The 20015-nt window shown below is 31.1% G+C and overlaps 1 protein-coding gene across 2 annotated transcripts in view; it reads right to left on the reverse strand.

Moving 5' to 3' along the window:
• The window catches only part of LOC145260520 (transcriptional regulator Erg-like), a 291018-nt gene extending 275064 nt beyond the window's left edge, over positions 1 to 15954 (reverse strand). For both annotated transcript variants that reach the window (XM_080118798.1, XM_080118709.1), the window contains exon 1: positions 12260 to 15954. In XM_080118798.1, the coding sequence (XP_079974924.1) occupies positions 12260 to 13265 (1006 nt within the window). In that variant the 5' untranslated portion in view covers positions 13266 to 15954. The remainder of the gene's footprint in view (positions 1 to 12259) is intronic.
• Positions 15955 to 20015: the final 4061 nt, after the last annotated feature.

Below are 20015 nucleotides of genomic sequence, written 5' to 3' on the forward strand. Positions count from 1 at the left end.
TTCAATATATATTTATCACATTTGTGCCATGTTGAGAAATATTTAATACTTGTGAAATGCGAACATATTAATATGTATTTCATAGTTTGCACAAATGTCCATAAATTTGCAAGGGTCTATTATCGATAAGTGCGTATGTGTAGAATAACGGTAAATATGGCGTAATCGATTGTAAATAACGATACTTTACACCTATTATTTACCAGTTTCTTATCAAGTGTGCGTGCTTACCCGAGTGGCTATCATCGCGGATTACAAAATCTTTTGTTGGAAAGTATGAACAAGCAATTTCTTCTTTCTTACATAAGGTTTAAATAGCAACTCGTATTCAATTAATAGTCACTAGGTATAGTGGTTCGCTATTAAATTACCATAAATGAGTCGTCGTCGTCGTCGTCGTCGTTATCTTCTTCTTCTTCTTTTTCTTCTTTTTCTTCTTCTTCTTCTTCTTCTTCTTCTTCTTCTTCTTCTTCTTCTTCTTCTTCTTCTTCTTCTTCAGGTATCAGGTCTGTTATTGCAGACATCAATGATAATGTCTCTCCAGTCCCCCCACACACATTCGGTCTTTCCAATGAAATTTATAGTCATGTTTCCAGTGACTGTTGAAACTGTCATTGAATTGTGTTCGTCTTTCTCTGCTCTTTTTTTCTGGCAAAATTTCCTAATATCAATCTTTTATCAAAGCCGTCTGTTCGCATCAAAGGATTGTTTTGCCATAAAAAAGCAAAAAAAAAAAAAAAAAAAAAGCAAAAAACAAATCTTAAACATTTCAAATAATTGTCGCTTACTAGAATGTCTGATGGAAACTTCACGGTTAATTAAAGAAAATGTCTGGATTGTATTATTTTTATGCATTTATGTCTTTAGATCACTAAAGTTAAGCAAGGTTAAGTTTGGCGAGTACTAGATTGGTGACTATTTGAGAATACTAGGCGCTGCACGTCATCTTCCCTGGCCGGTATATGTATGCGGCTGTGGACCGCATATGAATTCGACATTCCCTAGACTTCATCTTTTGATGAAATCCACATGTATTCCAGAACGAATACGACACCAGGTTTTACCGAATGTATATATCTATTACCATAATCAACGTTCGCTTGCCTAAATTCATATATATATATATATATATATATATATATATATATATATATATATATATATATATATATATATATATAATTTTCAGAATGTGAGAGATTGTATATAATAAATTCCACAGCCAAACAACGTCGCAACCCACAAGAGCCATGACAGTCAACGAACCGGAAGTCCAAGACTCGAGTTGTCTAACTGATGAGCCCAAAATGAGGGCGAAACTCAAGTCTTGGACTTCCGGTTCGTTGACTGTCATGGCTCTTGTGGGTTGCGACGTTGTTTGGTTGTGGAATTTATATATATATATATATATATATATATATATATATATATATATATATATACTAGCAAAAGTACCCATCGTTGACTGGGTTCAAAAACAGCCTATAGAAAATGGACTCTGATTTATGAAAGTATGATAGGTTATGAAAAGGAAGGGCTGTAAAGAGATAGCTTCGAATTTGGGGAAATCAAAACCAAAGCAAAATGTGATTAAAGTAAAAATAAAATAGATAAACCCCATAATTTATTATACCATACCTGTTCATACTGAAACACTTATCACAATATTCTGTGGATCTATATTAAAAAAACCTTGTTAAACTTTGTGACATATTTCCATTCTATGGAAGTCAGGCGCGAACAAACACCCCATAATTTTATTATACTACATTTCTTCAAACTGAAACATAATTATCAAAGTATACTTACGCAGATAGATATGAAAAGTCTTTAGTATAGTTTGCGCCTATTTCCATTCTATGGAGGCCAGACGTGAACGCAGACCCTACAATTTTATTATACCATCCCTATTTAAGTTAAAACATACTTATCAAAGTATTATTATGTACATCTACATCAAAAACACTTGTAAACGTTTTTTTTTTTTTTATTTTAATTTTTTTATTTCCATACTTTGTGAATCAGGCGCGTACGCAGACCCCACAATTTTAATGAATCATCATTATGCCAGATCAAACATACCCATTCCTGTGTCTCGATACATCTTCTATTATTATATGTGATCAGTTTTCTATAATAGCCAACCATTCGTGACCAGACACACACACAGGCGTTCAGCTTTATATTATAGAAGATATACTTTAATAACACAAATTGCGTGCTATAATATGATTTAGTTCTGGGATTGAGTTATGATTGAAATTATTTTTGTTTAATTGTCCTAATTAGTCGCAAATTATAATTCATGGAAAAGGTCACATCTCTCTCTCTCCTTCTCCCTCCCTCTCTCTCTCTCTCTCTCTCTCTCTCTTAATTTCTCTGAAGGCATTTACAGAAGGAATGATTCTTTTTTTCAGCGTCGCCATCAAATTTGCATATATGTGTCAGCACACACCGCAAATCCGTCTTATCTACCTACAACAACTGAAAATAATTTTTGGTTCTTGTTCTGTGTGCTCAAAATTAAACGTAACTTATATGAGAATAGTTTCTTTGAAAAAATTACCCGTCTGCTGAACACAATACTTCTTCTTCTTCTGCTTCTTCTTCTTCTTCTTCTTCTTCTTCTTCTTCTTCTTAATAATAATAATAATAATAATAATAATAATAATAATAATAATAATAATATTAATTTAATAATAATAATATAACAATCAAAGAATTATCATTTTTAGTCATGTGAGATGAATGTCTGAACACATATGTCACAATTTATGAAATCTGGAATGATTGAAAGAATAAATAGTGGTATTGACTATGACCCAACGGGGCACGTGTGCGTATAATATTATGGTTTATAGAGTTATCGATAGAGAAATGTGCCCTGTTTCTAAATATCAATTGAATACACGCAGATAAAGAATATTACGGTCTAAAGCAGACCTTTAAATGAGGACAGAAACAGATATTTTAGATTTTTAATTAATTTATTGGCTTGATAGATTAAATAGAATTTATTTTTTAATTTTATCGATAAAAACAAACGTAGAAATTCCACGGTGTAACTAGAAATAACTACAAAAAGTTAAAAAATCGAAATTGTGATTTTAGTTATAAAAAACAACACGCGCAGAAAATTCGTTTTGTTTTTATTTGAGAATTTTGTTTTTAATCAATATAGAAATCTCTGGAAATTTTAAGGTAAAAAATTTTAGAGGGAAGACAACTTTTCGGAAAATGTTTACGCTAAACATGCATAGAAAAATTGACTACCGATCCTATATCTAATGCTAGAAGAATACCTATCTAAATGGGGGTAAAATGAATTCTCCAGACAGATTAGATTTGCACCACTTTTATATCCCCTTACCTTAAAATCAAGATGCTATGCTACCAAACTACTATGTCTAGGACCCTTATTCCAATTTTAGTTAACATCAATCTAACTTTAGAAAAAGTCTAAAATTTAAGGATTAAAATTAAGGTCATTAGATGAAATGAAAATTTAGGTAACCTTAATTGGTGTCCTATGAATGCAAATCTGAAAATTTTTAATTTCCCAGTGAGAAGCTGTGCCCATATTATGCTCCCTAAAACCCTTTAAAGGACTTCAAAAAACTGAAATTAGAGGAATATTTAATAATTGACGTCTAACACCTATTATAAAAATTCCACAATATTCGGAGGCATCTAAAATTTCGCGAAGAGTTCCCAACCCCTCTTCATTTCCTTTGCATAAATCTAAATAAAACTAAATATAGTCCACATCACCCAGAATTACGGCCATCAGTTATGTCTCAAAATTCATTATGATTGTTTAATTAGTTTATTAGCGATTGCCACACACACACACACACACACACACACACACACACACACACACACACACACACACACACACACATATGTATGTATGTATGTATATATATATATATATATATATGCTCTTAAATTATCAATAAGATTAATAGCACTTTCTTTTAGATTGTAGTGATCTTACACATATCCGTCAAAATTATTACAATATCAACAAAAAATAACTATTTGAAAAAAAAATCCTAACACAATATTAGCATTTCTGATAAAAGCGAGCGAACTTATACAAAATAATATAATTTTAATTAAATTCCAACTTGACCCTGGCAAAAAAAAAAAAAAAAAAGATCCCACATTAACTAATGGTCAGGGATATGACAACAGAATATTATTTTCGTTGTGAGGACAATCGAGTATATATATCGGACACAGTTAGACACAGTAAATCAACTGAGAACCACATCACTCTATATAAAAGCATATAAGATATCAACGGATACACACTCGAGAGTCAAAACAATGAAAAGAATATGCTGTTGTCCTAGCCCTACTGATGATCTAAAAAGGCTGACTTGATTTACTGAATAAGTCCAAATATCTAACCCACATGACACAGAAAAAAATCAAATTGCGAAACTCGGCATTAAATAAATAAATAAATAACCAGGTTGATATGCTGTAAAACAAAACAACCAAAGCATTATTTGAATTATTTGAATTATTTGTATTATTTGAATTATTCGGACTACTATTCCTATCTTGTGTTATTCTCACAACGTTTTTGCGGGTTTAACCGCCGACCTTCTTCAAATGTATCTTGTCAAACTCGGAAATCTTTCTGGAGAACTCTGGAATCCGTACGGAATTTCGAACGGAACTTTTTGTTTAATCTACGGAGATAGCATGCTCTCATTCCGTCAGCCTTGACCGGGTCGAAATTTTTAATAATTCTCAGTTGTTTTCTTATAATCGATCGATAGAATTTCAAACGTCCAAGAGAGTGTCGCTTAGAACTGAATTTTACTTAGTACTTTATCAGTTACGCCAGTACCCGTGAAGGCTGAAAGTTTAATCCTTAGTGCTAAGAAAACAAATTCTGGCAGAATAATAGAGAGCATGCGATACCCGTGGATTAAATAAAAAGTTCTGTTCATAATTCCGTACAGATTCCAGAGTTCACTAGAAAGATTTCTGAGTTCAACAAGATACCACCATGTTTCTATTCTTGGTAAACAAGGGAGGTATCCTTCTAGAGTAAGACGATTTCAATATTTGTTCCAAGTCAGAATACGTCTTTTGCGGATATTGGATTTTCCCCAAACGACTTTTAGTGAAACTCTGTTTTCGTGTGGAGGACGAGGGCAAGTAAATATGGACAATGTATTGTCGAAGACCAATCTTGTACTGGATAAGTGATAAAGATATCCGTTTAATAGAGATGTGGAGGTTATATGAAATCACGAGGATAAATAACGATTACAGACACTTCGTTTTACTGTAACATTCTTGGGGTGATACTAAACAAAAATATGTAAGGTCTATTTGGTAGTTTTAGCCGGACAAACAGACAGAAAAGATACCTTTATTTTATATAATAGATGACTCACAATAATATTGACTGGCAGTATGTATTAATGCACGTAAATAAAACTATGGGAAAAGTTACCAAAAACAGACAATTATCATCCAGGTTCGGTTTGTGTCCTTCGGCTTTGGTTTACAGAAACACAAATATATACTAAGCAGTGAAGGTGAGGACGGATATTTTTAATGTGCACACATCTAATCTGCGTGTTTAGCGATAAAAATAATTTTCAAACTATTAGATTAAAGCATGCCACGCCGATTGATGGGCGACAGAATGTTAAACAGGGAATGACTTGAAATCATATGTTCAGACAGTAACAGCTAAAATAATTAAGTTGTTTTCAACATGACGCTAATCAGTTAAGGAATTTACAGAAAAAAAAGCGTGATCTGTGTCCGGGCGTTTCCCGAGGAAATTGAAGAAAGCATAAATCGAAATCGTACATTTATCGAAAAAGATCTTGAAGCATCTTTTCACCCCAAATGCTAGACCTTTATCACAATATAAAATATAGTTATAAAACGTTATTTTTCTTTTAGGTACTTACTGACTTGTTTGGTTGACCGTGGAGTGTGTGTGTGTCCTGGGGGAATTTTACAAAAAATAGTAAAATGGTTGATTTGTGTGTGAACGATTCTAGATGCATTATAGGTGGAAATTAATTTCGTGATAAAATTAATGTATCGAGAGAGTCGCTGTTTGTGCTTGTTTTGTTTGAGAATGAAAGCTTTTTTTTAATTTAAAATGTTGCTTCGGATCGCAACTCCCAATTGTAAATTGACCTGAAAATGGTAAAAAAAAACAAAAAAAAAACAAACAAAAAAAAAACAAACAAAAAACTCTTTTTACCTCTTTGCCTCTTCTTACTCAAAGTACTATTGTCCATCCACGGTTTATATATATATATATATATATATATATATATATATATATATATATATATATATATATATATATATATATAGTGCTCAATACGTAGGTAGAGCTAGATAGTAAGTTATAAACTATATATGGCCATATATATTTTATAACTTACTACCTAGCTCTACCTACGTATTGAGCACTGTTGAAGTAAATGCTTAAAGTTTACGCATAAATTTATACTTTCGTATATTAATTTATGTGATTAAATTAAGTAATCATAATTATATATATGTATACACACACACATATATATGTATATATATATGTATATATATATGTATATATATATATATATATATATATATTATTAAATAATAAAAAATAGTGTACTAATGAAATGTACTTTTTCAAATCGCTATGCAAATTAGTTTGCTTCTGTAAGTAAACATGCTAGATAAGAAGGTAAAGTTTTTTTTATTTTGTATATATTATTTAAGGTCTTGATCTCATTGCCGGTACGATAAGCAACCCAACTTTATATATAAGATATGATGAAGTTTACGTGAAAAGGTTTCTATTTACATAAAGTCAGATTTTTGTGAATGTTTATATGTTTGTTTATACCGGATTCACAACTGAACTTATTAATCATCCTGAAATTTTGAACGCAATTTGCGTGCTGTTTGATGCAAGGTAGATTTTAAAAAAAAAATCGGATGAAAGCCCTTCGTGAACATTTAGATAACTCTGATTTAAATTAATATTTCTGAAATTTCAGTTTGATTCGCGTATTTTAAAGGATTCTTTTGGCCATAATATGGACATAACTCTCCATCAAAACAATTTGTGATTGCTTATTAATTGAATAACTATTGTTCAAATTCAACAAAACTCGGGGTTTTTGAATTTGGACAGAGGCCTTCTGTCCCTATTTTGCATAAGACTCAATTGGACTAATATATATATATATATATGTGTGTGTGTGTGTGTGTGTGTGTGTGTGTGTGTGTGTGTGTGTGTGTATGTGTGTGTGCGTGTGTGTGTGTGTGTGCAAGGCTCCTTGTAAATAAACACATTTAGCGTGGTGGACTGTAGCGATGGTCAAGTGCTTATATAAATAGACGTACATAAGATGTCATTTACTAGCGCTTCTCTCGTTTGCCTAATTGCTTGATAGGTTAAGATTCGATACCGGGCTAAGGAGACGTGCTAGTCCAGCTGCATTGAAAATCTGTGATACAAGGAAATAAGAAACTCGTTAGATGACTGTGTACGTTTGATGACTATGTGTACCTGTGTTTTTTTTTTTTTTTTTGCTTATTCGTATATATTATTATTAACTCACTAGGAGTATTCACACAAGCCATCATCAAAGATTGTTCTTTGAGAACACTTTGTGGTGTTCCCTGGAGTCTGCGTGATAACAAGTCTCCCCAGATTTCCAGTACCCTTCACCTCTTTAGATAACCTTTGCAAAATATTTTGCGTTATCACAACAGCCGCTTACCATTGATTTCTCATTGGCAGCGGCCATTGAACTATTATTATTATTATTATTATTATTATTATTATTATTATTATCTTATACTTTCTCTTTCTGGTTCATGGATGTGCAGCGGCATAAAAATGCTTATATAAAATAAATAATAAGTATATATTGCCCTATTTCGGTTTTGAGTACTCTCGCATCAACCTCCTTAAATTCATTGGTGGTTTCATCTCTGAAAAATGTCAACCTGGAATAATATATTTCGAATCTCGCTAGATTCAGCCACTCTGATGAGTCGTATACGACGAAACACGTGTCAGTGTATTTATATATTTTTAAAAACAATATGTATACCACTCCCCATGTGGGGGTATCAAGTTGGTTAAAGGGAAAATTATTCCCAACTCGCATTTAAGTAAAAATGCACTTTCGTAAATAATTGAATTCATTCAAAACGTATCGCAAAAACAAAAACAAATAACATCTCTCTCTCTCTCTCTCTCTCTCTCTCTCTCTATATATATATATATATATATATATATATATATATATATATATATATATATATATATATATAAATGAATTTAGTTTACAAACAAATGGCTACACATAAGCATACATGTTTCAGCGAAACCCCAGTAAGGGAATCGCTTCGTCAGGCCAAGGACATCAGCGTCGCAGCGATTCACTTACTGGTTTTCGCTGAAACATGTATGCCTATGTGTAGCCATTTGTTTGTAAACTAAATTCACTTATTTTGGCTCTGTCTAAACATTGAGTACTCTTTTGGTAGACACACTTATATATTTTGTTTTGAACAAACAAATAATTACTACCAATACAATATATATATATATATATATATATATATATATATATATATATATATATATATATACAGAGAGAGAGAGAGAGAGAGAGAGAGAGGTGTTAATAATAATAATAATAATAATAATAATAATAACAACAATAATAATAATAATATTTGCTTTTGTTTTTGCGATACGTTTTGAATGAATTCATGGGGAACAATATATATATATATATATATATATATATATATATATATATATATATATATATATATATATATATATATATTCTCAACTATATCATCTCTTCTCTTTTAACCTCAGTCCCATTGTTTCACTTCTTTTCACATTTTTCCAATAAATACCAATAATCGTTTTAATCTTTTCACTTTTAAGTCAAATGTGGAACTGACTATCTCACCTCATTTCAGAATGTCCGTATGGATAGTGTTTAAATAAATTTATTATGAGATCGGGATAAGTTTGTGTTGTATTTTTTTTCTTTTAAGACATTCCTCGGCTAGAGCGTTGAATGAGGTGTTAATAAAGGAAACCTATTATTTTTTCAAACATATTTTAATGCTTATTTGTTCGTACCACGGAACATACTATATTCGAAGAATGTTTCAAAAGTTTGCCTTAGTTAATTTCATTTTCCAAAAAAAAAAAAAAAAAGAAAAGAAAAAAGAAACAGAAAAAAGCATAAATAAAATCAGACTCAACATCAATACAGAACAGATTCAATATAGCTGACCTTACATAACACACAAACGACTTCATACAATTTCAGATAAAGCTTTATAAAAATAATTGATAACAATTATCTTTGTCGTGGTTTTATTAAATTTTATTCATAAACTTTTAATGATCAAACGTACATTGAAAGTAAAGTTTGAATGAAAATGGGCCGTTTTATTTTACTTATCATTGTCTTAAATGATAAAGCTTGCAAAAAATAAACTGATGTGGCCACGTTACTCACCCTGTTGCATAGAATACACATTCCATAATTTATAATAAGTTCAGTAGTTTAGAATTTTATTAAGGACACGCATGTTATTTAGAAATGTATTATTTGATATTACTTAAAAGTTGATGTAGAGCAATTATTTTCTCTATTAATTTGTTTTATATCTAACTTATTTTTAAAGCTTATTTGATATTAGTTTTTTTGGGATCTGTGTGGGCTCATTTCTCTTGATGTTTAAAGTTTACAATAATAATAATAATAATAATAATAATAATAATAATAATAATAACCTAAATTCCAATGAAGACCAATGGTCACCGCCAACGAGAAACCAATGGTAAACGGCTTCTACGATAACGCAAACCCATCTGCAATGGTTATCGAAAGAGGTGAAGAGTACTGGAAATCTCGGGAGACTTGCTGTCACTCAGACTCCAGAGAACACCACAAGTTGTTATCAAAGAGAAATCTTTGATGATAGCCTGTATGACTACTCCTAGTGAGTACATAATAATAGCATTAATAATAAATTGTCCATGTTCTTCATCCTGTTGTCGAAAATATATATTCCATAATTCATAATGATCGGTTCAAAAGCTTAGAAAATTATTCATCTCTCTCTCTCTCTCTCTCTCTCTCTCTCTCTTATTTCAAATAACAAGATTAATGAAGATATGTTTCCAGCTTCAGTGCTTATAGCTGATAAAATAAAATAATTCATCAATTCTCATGGGAAATACTAGTTCATCTATGCATCCGAACAAAATATCGATATTAGTGCATATTCATGGGATGTTTCGATTGTGCAGTTAAACCTAAGTTTAATAATTAATAATTATTACTTAATAATTAATAAGTTGCATCCATTCAATCATTTTATACATTAATGACACACAATTCGAAATATTGAAAACGTATTAATCAGAATTTCAAATATTCAAATCGATTACTGGAGATAAATATTAAACACGTCGTCTATATGTACGCACGAGCACGACGCACCTTATTGAGATTAATACACACACACACACACACACATATGACAGGAGATTAGATTTTAGTAATGTTTTTATCCGTTTGTGAAAAAATATTAACTTCAGGAATCGTTTAGAAAGCGTAGATAGACGGTTATATTATATCTATTTTTTTCATGGGAGTAACTCATCAAGAGAAACGTAGAAAAATCTTGTCTAAAACAGCAAGATATAAAAACAACAAATAAAATCCATCTTACCATTAACAAAATGTATGTAGATTGAATTAGCAGTATAAGTGTACATTTACTTTAATGAATGTTTTTCAGAAAGGCTAAAAAGGCTAAATATAAGAATATATATATATATATATATATATATATATATATAAATATATATATATATATATATTTATATATATATATATATATATATATATATATATATATATATGAAATAAACAAAAGTTACAAAAAAGAAAAAATGTAAGTGTCCGAATTTCAACAAGTTTTGTACTATATATATATATATATATATATATATATATATATATATATATATATATATATATATATATATTGTACTATATATATATATATATATTGTACCTATTTACTATGCCTCCCCACGGGACAGAGTTAGACACCAGGGTCGTTTTTTAACGTGGAGAAAAGGTACAAAAATATAAATTGTCTCAGTCGTGAAGGACTGCTCCTCCACCGAAAGAGAAGAAGAAATGGAAGTGGCACATCTGAAAGTTATGAAACGAGTCCAATATTATCCCGATACAATTACCGGTTCCATACTAAATTTCCGATTCCGATACAATTACCGATCCCGATTCTTTATAAATTTCTAAATATTTAACTACAGAGTTGTTATTTTCTCTGATCACCGAAAAACACATGTTAAATGTGCAGATATTTTCTCAAGCATAAAAACACACAGGCAGTAGGAATGATCTATAGATTTTAGTTTTACTAGTATTTTAAAATCAGTAAATATTTATTATTTTTACATGACTACTAGCAGGAGAAAGATTTAGCTTAAAACAAAATCAATTAAAAAAGAGAATTACAAAAAATAATTTTGCGATTAGAAAAAAAAGGCACAGAGTTTTCCGATTCCAATACCGATTCCAATACCCTAAAATGTTTCGATTTTTCCGATTTCCAATTCTGATTACGATTAATTGTAGCAACACTAATATATATATATATATATATATATATATATATATATATATATATATATATATATATATATATATATATATATATATAAAGCTGAAAAATAAAATTTCAATTGTAAGGGAAACCTATTTTTTCTCCTCTTCTGGCGAGAAGCATGTAATTTCGAAATGCCATGGCCTAAAGAGGGTTTATACTCTGTGTAGATAAATTGTCATATATATTTTCATAACTTACTATACTATATTTTCATAACTTACTATATATATATATATATATATATATATATATATATATATATATATATATATATATATATATAGACAACGCAAAATATAGTAATCAAGATATCAAAAGAAAACTATATAGCTGGAAATATTTCGTTTCTTTAAGAGCTTCATCAAAATATAAAAAGTAGAATATTTTCTCATCATATCTTTTGATGAAGTTTTGAAAAGAAAAGAAGGAAAAAAAAAGCGCCTGAACTTCTGAAGTTTTCCAATTTTGTCTCTTCTTTTCGTTCTTGCCTAATCAGGTAATATTTGATTTTACTTACCTGCTGGGAGAAAGACTTTCCTAGCTGATGTCAAGCTGGTGGAGCCAAGAGGTCGGGACGTTGTTGCAAGTGTACAAGAAAGCCTGGAGGCAGACTTTCCTTGGTTGGCAGCGATGGAAGCGGACGAAGACGCAGGAGAAGTAGACGAAGACGAAGAGGAAGATGGGGAATGGTGGTGGTGGTGATGGTGGTGGTGGTGACTGTTGTTGTGACTGTCCGAATTAGGAGTGGTGGAGGCAGGTGCGATGCTGAGCCCGGGATGATGATGCGGATGGTGTGGCTGCGGCTGCTGTTGCTGCTGGTGGTGGTGGTGATGGTGGTGACTGTTGGAGTGCGGATGGTGATGATGCCCGTGGCCGTGGTGGTGGGAATGAGGTGAAGGGGGAGGAGGGATGCTGTAGAGGGAGCCACCCGTGACGGAGCCGGCGTCGTCGGAAAGGGTTCCGTTACCTCCTCCACCACCGCCACCACCACCACCTGTTCCGCCACCCCCACTGCTACCACTGCTGGTGTTTGTCATTGAAGAGTGTATTCGGACGCCGCGGTTGTCTTGCGGCGACTGCAGGCCAGTCGTATAACCTGTGTCGAGGTTATCAGTGCTGGCATCGCCTCCGTTTGCACCGCTACCGCCGCCGGTGGTGTTACTATTGGTTCCGCCGGCTGCGTTACTGCCTCCGCCGCTGCCGAACAATTTGCCGGAATTTGTTGATAAATTAAAAGCTGATTTCGTATCCATAGAAACCGCAGAGTGCGTGCTCGTCCCGCCCCCTCCTCCGCTACCCGTACTGTGGCCAATACTCCCATTCTTTTTGTTGTTATTGTTGTTAAGAAGATGGGCTATTCCGTTTGATCCACCGATATGCGACAGATGCAATTTGGCCGAGCAATCGGCCCAACCCCGACTAAAATAGCCACTGGTGGCTGCCGCGGCCGCTGCCGCCGCTGCTGCAGCCACGTCAGGCTCTGTCTTTACTGGGCCGTACGGAGACAGGACCATAGACGCCATGTCGCTGTGTGACAGGAAAAATATGATGTGTTTTGGGGGGATATGCGACGATATAAAAAAAATCGTCTACTTTCAAATCTGTTTTTCTTTTTCACAACGTTCGTCAAATAAACGAATTTATTTTGACTGGATCTTTGTGTGTGTGTGTGTGTCTTTTTTTTAAATATTAATTAAAACAAAATTACCGTTCTTTTTTTCATTGCTGTGCGATGTTATAACCAAATTGTATGTGCATTTCCATAAGACATTGTCATTTTTCTCTTATCAGCACATGCGCAGTTGTACTACCTAAACTGTCGGTTCTTGCAGTTGGATTTGTCTACAAATACATATAAAATACCAAAATATAATCGTGTTAGTTCTTTTATTTTACTAATGTTCTTTTTTTTTTTTTCAAATTGACACTGAAAACATTAATATTAAGTATTTCGTTAACGTTTCGTTGTTTTTTTTTGTTTTTTGTTTTTTGTTTTTTGTTTTTGTTTTTTACTTGGTGTTTTTTCAGATAAAGCAAGTTATACAAATCGTTATTTTTGTTTTGGCGCCTGCTTCTTAAACAATTTAGCGTTTTAAAATAAATAGTTTTGTCCGACTAAAGGAATGTACTAATATAGAAATAATTTAAAAACTCGCAGTGAATCTATTATTATTATTATTATTATTATTATTATTATTATTATTATTATTATTATTATTATTATTATTATTATTATTATTATTATTATTGCTCGGTTGTTGTTGCCGTTGTTGTTACTGTTCTCCTTATTTTATTTTTTTATTGTTGTTATATAAATATATTAAAAAACGATTTTATTATAATTTATGGCAACTTTATAATTCTCAATTCTAGTCAGTAGCCGATTTAAAGTAAGTAAATATAACTTAGATTAAAGTGCTAAATGAATAAAAATTTAAACTGTTTTAAATTCAAATATTCGAGTAGAAGAAAATACTTATAAATTAGATTATTTGTTTTAAATGTTATTTTACCAAAACAAAAATCTTAGTGAATATTAGTATCCTAACATTATTATTATGTTTTGTTTGTTTTGATTTATTTTGTTTTTATTTTTAAGTTTTTTTTTGTAACACAAGGTAATATTTTTTTCAAAATTTGATTCAAAATGCTTGTGTGCGCAAAAAACTATGGCGGGCGGTTTCTCATTTAGTTCTGTCTAGTTTAACAAATTCGTGTTGTTATTGATTGATGTATAGGTCATCGATAATCGTTAATAATAACAATATTGTTATAAATGGATTTGATTGTATATGCAATAATCTTTTCAAATGTCGTTGTTTCGTTTGAAAATTTTAACGTAATTAGAATTAAGTACAATAAGAAAAGATTTCGGTAAGGTCCAAGTATATAACCAGATTTAATTTTTTTTTTTTTTTTGTAATAAAATTTTTAATACATTTTGTGTTGGAATTTTATTGTCTAAGCTTGTTGAGTTGTTGATAATGATGATGATGATGATGATGATGATTTTTGCTGTTTTTGTTGTTGGTTTTGTTGGTTTTTGTTGTTAATTTTTATTGCTTTTGTTTGTTATTGTTGTTGTTGATTTTTGCGTTTGTTTGTTGTTGTTGATATTTGATGTTGTTGCTTGCTTGTTATTTTTGTTTGTTGATTTTTGTTTGTTGGTTTTGTTTGTTTGTTGTTTTCTCTCCACTTTTTAATTTCTTTTCAATTTTTGCGTTATGGATATCTATATTTGAGAAACTGTCTGACAGTACATACGTATGCATATATGGTTGCTTGAAAGATTATCGTTTCCTTCCGTCTGTAAGTCCTTCCATTTAGTTTTGCGATACAATCCATGAAATAATAATAACAATAATAATAATATCAATCCTTTTCTGTTCATTTATTATTATTATTATTGTTGTTATTGTTGTTGTTATTGTTGCTGTTATTGATCATATTTTTGTTATTATTGTTGTCTAAACGTTGACCGGCGACGTTCATTCCGCTTTTGCTCATAATCCTTCTTCCGCTATCCGCAAAAGTAGTCTGCTGTGCGAGACACGATGATGAGGTCAATCTGCGAGTATGTGTGCGTATATAGGGAATTGCTCCGACGATTTGTGACCGCCCTCTCGATAGGCCACGCCTTCTCCGAGCTATCAAATGAGAGGAGGTGGGGCGAACAGACGGACGACCAGTCCCGCGCTTTGAATGTGCTTACGGACAACGTCGTTCACCGACGAGGTCGACAAAATATTCAGTGGCAGGAATACGAGAATATGATGGACAAATAAACGGACGCATATACGTAATGGTGTCTTTCTTCTTCTGTTATTATTATTATTTTTTTTTTTTTTTAAATTTGGGATATGAACGACTTTTAAAAAGCAGCAATTTATTATTTTGCTTCGCTCAACAAATCGCATTTATAAAGATGCGGTCATTTTGTGCTTATTGCATTTCTATGAATATTTTTTTAAAGAAAATATTAGTTAATAATACCTTTTCTTTTCCTTTCTTTTTTTTTTTTTAATACGCATGTGCGTATCGTTATGTGTTTAAAATAATGGCTATATGAACGCGGAAACTTTTAATCCAGATGTACATAGTTAATAAGATTCATTTTTTTAAAGAATTTTTTTCTGTAACTTACCGTTCTTTCCGTCAATCAAACATTTTTAGCGAAAGAACTATCTTGAGACCTATATATTTACATTTTTTGCAAAAAATATTTTATATTATATTATATTATATATATATATATATATATATATATATATATATATATATATATATATATATATATATATGTTAATTATAAAATGACTTTAGATTATTATCTAAATATATTATCTCTCTCTTTCTCTTTCTCTCTCTCTCTCTCTCTCTCTCTCTCTCTCTATATATATATATATATATATATATATATATATATATATATATATATATATATATATATATATATAATGTGTATTAATGTTAATTATAAAATGACTTTAGATTATAAATAATTTAATTTAATATTATCTTTGTGCGTTCTTTCTGAAATTCATGGTAGGAAAACGATTAGGAAATTGATTAGATAACTGGGAACGCAGATATGGCTAAAAATAACCAATCACCATCTTTGCTGATTGGGCGATCTAATATGGTTTTTAAATTTGTGTAAAAAGTGATAACGTACGTATGAACATCAAAATGTCTCAACGTATTATTACGTAGATTCTGTCTTAATTAGGTTGTGGTGACTCCCCCCATGCATTAAAATGAACTCTTCCGAACTGTATAGATTAACTGAGTGTTACCACTTTCGAGGCGGTCAGTGTACTTTCGTAGTTCGCCATCTTGGCAATACTTACTACGACGGTTACTCTTTGTATATGCTGTTTTTGTTTCAATATATTTTACCTTTTCTAACTCGTCTCTGTACAGGTGTTTTCCTTTGTGACCCTTCCAGGGCCACAAAAGTTAAGTTGTGCATAAATAAATATGCACGTTCGTATGTCTTTTATAAAGTTTTAAAAGACCAATCTTTGTTTTGTTTTTTATTTTTTTTTTCTAATTGTGCATGTACGATTCGAAGCGGATTTTTTTTTTATTATTATTTAATAATATTTTTTAACACGAACCATTTTAGTTGAATTTGTTTAGTCCAATTTTGGTGCATCGCTAATCAGCCAGGAGATCAGGGTTCAATTCTCGGTTGAGTCAAAGACTAAAAAAAAAAAAAAAAATGATACTTAGTGCCTTGCTAAGCACTTAGAATTAAGACTAAGACTAAGACTAAGGATAATTATGCTCTGGTTGCTTTCGATTATGGTTTACTATTTTACTTGCTAGTATGAATAGAAATTAAAATCAGACTTGACATTATCCGAACTAAAATATGTTGACATATGTTGACATATGTTGACATTCACTGTACGTGAATATATTTTTTGTATTTATAAAAGTTGCGTTAAACTTAGTGTGTATAGAATTCTGTAACATGTTTTTTGTTTTCATAAGTAAACTTGTGTGTTTATTTATTTGCCTATGAGTGTCTCTATGTCGTATTCTTTTTGTATCACGATATTTTGCCAGGCTACGTCTTGATGTTGTGAGTGACTTCCTGTCATAGGTGCGCATGCCTGCCAGTTTTTGTCGCGCAAGACTGATAGGTGCATTTTAAGGAATGTTTACGAAAAAACGATGTCGCTGTAACATCTCTTCTACCTCAGTCGCTGTGTCAGTAACGTTGATCTATGGATGATGCTAACTGCTGTCCCTGCCGTGTTGCTGGTTGACCCGGGAGACCGGTTTCCTGAAATATAGAAGTATATATGATGATTTGTCTCAGATTTTACTTCTGCCCACCCCCTTTAGTTATCTCCCCAAATGAACACACTTTCCTGTTTTTTTTCTCGGTTTATGTCGAAGAAGAATAGAAGATAGTATACACTGGATTTGATCAAGAAAATAATAGCCAGTGTTCACACACACACACACACACACACACACACACACACACACACACACACACACATGTGTGTGTGTCGGTTGGCACTAACCCTATTCGGGTTTAACTGGCTTCCTCAAAAGGAGAAAGATTCATAGGAGTGTGAAATTCACAAGCGGTTCCCAGTCGCATGTTGGGGGAGATTTTTGCAACTGTTGCAGGAAGATGTCGATCCAACTACATACAGCGCCTGGAATTCTCAAATTGGCCACCCATTTTAGTAATAACCCGGCTCAACGTTGCTTAACTTCGATGATCTGATGTGAACTGGTATCTCAGCGTGATTATGCCGTACACACACACACAGACACACACACACACACACACACACACACACACACACACATATATATATATATATATATATATATATATATATATATATATATATAACTTTAGAAGTTTTTACAGCCTTTAAAACTATTCGCAAAAACAAAACGTTTAGTCCTAAGTTTTTCTTTGGAAAATTCTTCTGCTTGTATATCAATAAATCTTTTGTAATTACTGTTAGCTTAAAATCCCTATCTCTAATATAATATAAAAAAGGAACTTTGTTTGTGTGTCTGTGTGTCTGTGTGTAAGAGTTCGTTCCCTATAGTCTCGAAAACGTATGGACGATTTTATGAAATTTCACACGAACATACATTATGTGCCAGGCAGTGTTTTTTTTTTTTTTTTTTTTTTAAATAGTTTTGTATCGGAAAGTTTTGGATAAGTTTTTCTCAAAATCGTCTGTTCTTTCTTTCGTCGAATTATTTCGATTATCGATACTTATTGCCTACGGAATCTCGTATTCTAAAAATGACTGAACAGACTCGGGTTTGCTTAACTTTGATAAGCCGAGAAAAATCGAGATTTCAATTTGATATAACCGTTATAAAGTACGTAGCTGCGGCCACAACTGACTACGAAACAGTGCGTGTGAAACACGATCAACTTCGTAAGCTTGAATGTTTCTGTGAATAAACTTCAGAAGCTTAAACCTACCGAACTGCTTAGTGTTCTCTCTCGACATTCGCCCCATTACAATAGCTATATATTTATATTCGTCCTATAAAATCTTTCTTTACTGATGCTATCTAATATGGATCAATAACGCAATTTGACATTAAACTTTAAAAACGAAAAAAAAAAAACCATTAAATCCTTTGATGTATCAATTTGTGCTGCACTGCTGCACTTGATTCATGAGAGCATTGCTTTAGTATCGTTTACCACTTTAATTGCATTTTAATGCTTATTAAACCCTAATTACTTTTTAATACTTGTTACACCTCAAAACGCACATAAAAAGTTACGGTGAATTTTCTTGTATTTATCCCGAACTTGATTTAACTTCCGATAATTTGCGCTAAACAGCCGGAAGATACCGACTCGATTAGCCAATCAGCAAATAGCTATCAACAGACAAGTTTCAATTAAATGGTGAAAGTCATTGCAACAATTTGTTTGTAATCGAAAATGAATTGTACTGTGTGAAGTAAGAAAATCACTCTCCTAACGATTTAGCGTAAACAAATATTAATGTTTTTAAGTAATAAAGAAAAGCCCACCCATCATCAAAAGATTTTGCAAAAGCAGTTGTTAAAACACTTAACTTACTTTGAAAAATAAAAAACATCATTTTTTAAAGTTATTTTCATGTTTTCGTCATAAAAAAAATATTTGCAAGTTTTCTCGTTATAAGTGAAAAAGAAAATATTTATTTGATTTTTAAAAAGAAAAACTTTTTATATACTTTTTTGAACAAATAATGCTTTTCTATAAACGAAAAAAGACTGTTCTTTCAGTATTGTTAGCAATTTTTGGCATAAATATGATTCATTTGGAAACAGTTCTTGAAAAAAAAAGTTTATATACTTTTCATAAACTAAACATATTTTATATACTTTTCATAAACAAAAACTATTTTATATACCTTTCATAAACTAAAAAAAAAAATTATATACTTTTCATAAACTAAAAAAAAATTTATATACTTTTCATAAACTAAAAAAAAAATTATATACTTTTCATAAACTAAAAAAAAATTTATATACTTTTCATAAACTAAAAAAATGTATATACTTTTAATAAAAAAATAATATTTTATATACTTTTCATAAACTATAAAAAAATTATATACTTTTCATAAACTAAAAAATATTTTATATACTTTTCATAAACTAAAAAATATTTTATATACTTTTCATAAACAAAAAATATTTTATATACTTTTCATAAACAAAAAATATTTTTTATACTTTTCATAAACTAAAATAAAATATACTTTTCATAACGTAAA

This window comes from Euprymna scolopes, chromosome 1 (assembly GCF_053919585.1).
Source record: "Euprymna scolopes isolate OS-2025 chromosome 1, ASM5391958v1, whole genome shotgun sequence".
Classification (NCBI taxonomy): domain Eukaryota; kingdom Metazoa; phylum Mollusca; class Cephalopoda; order Sepiida; family Sepiolidae; genus Euprymna; species Euprymna scolopes.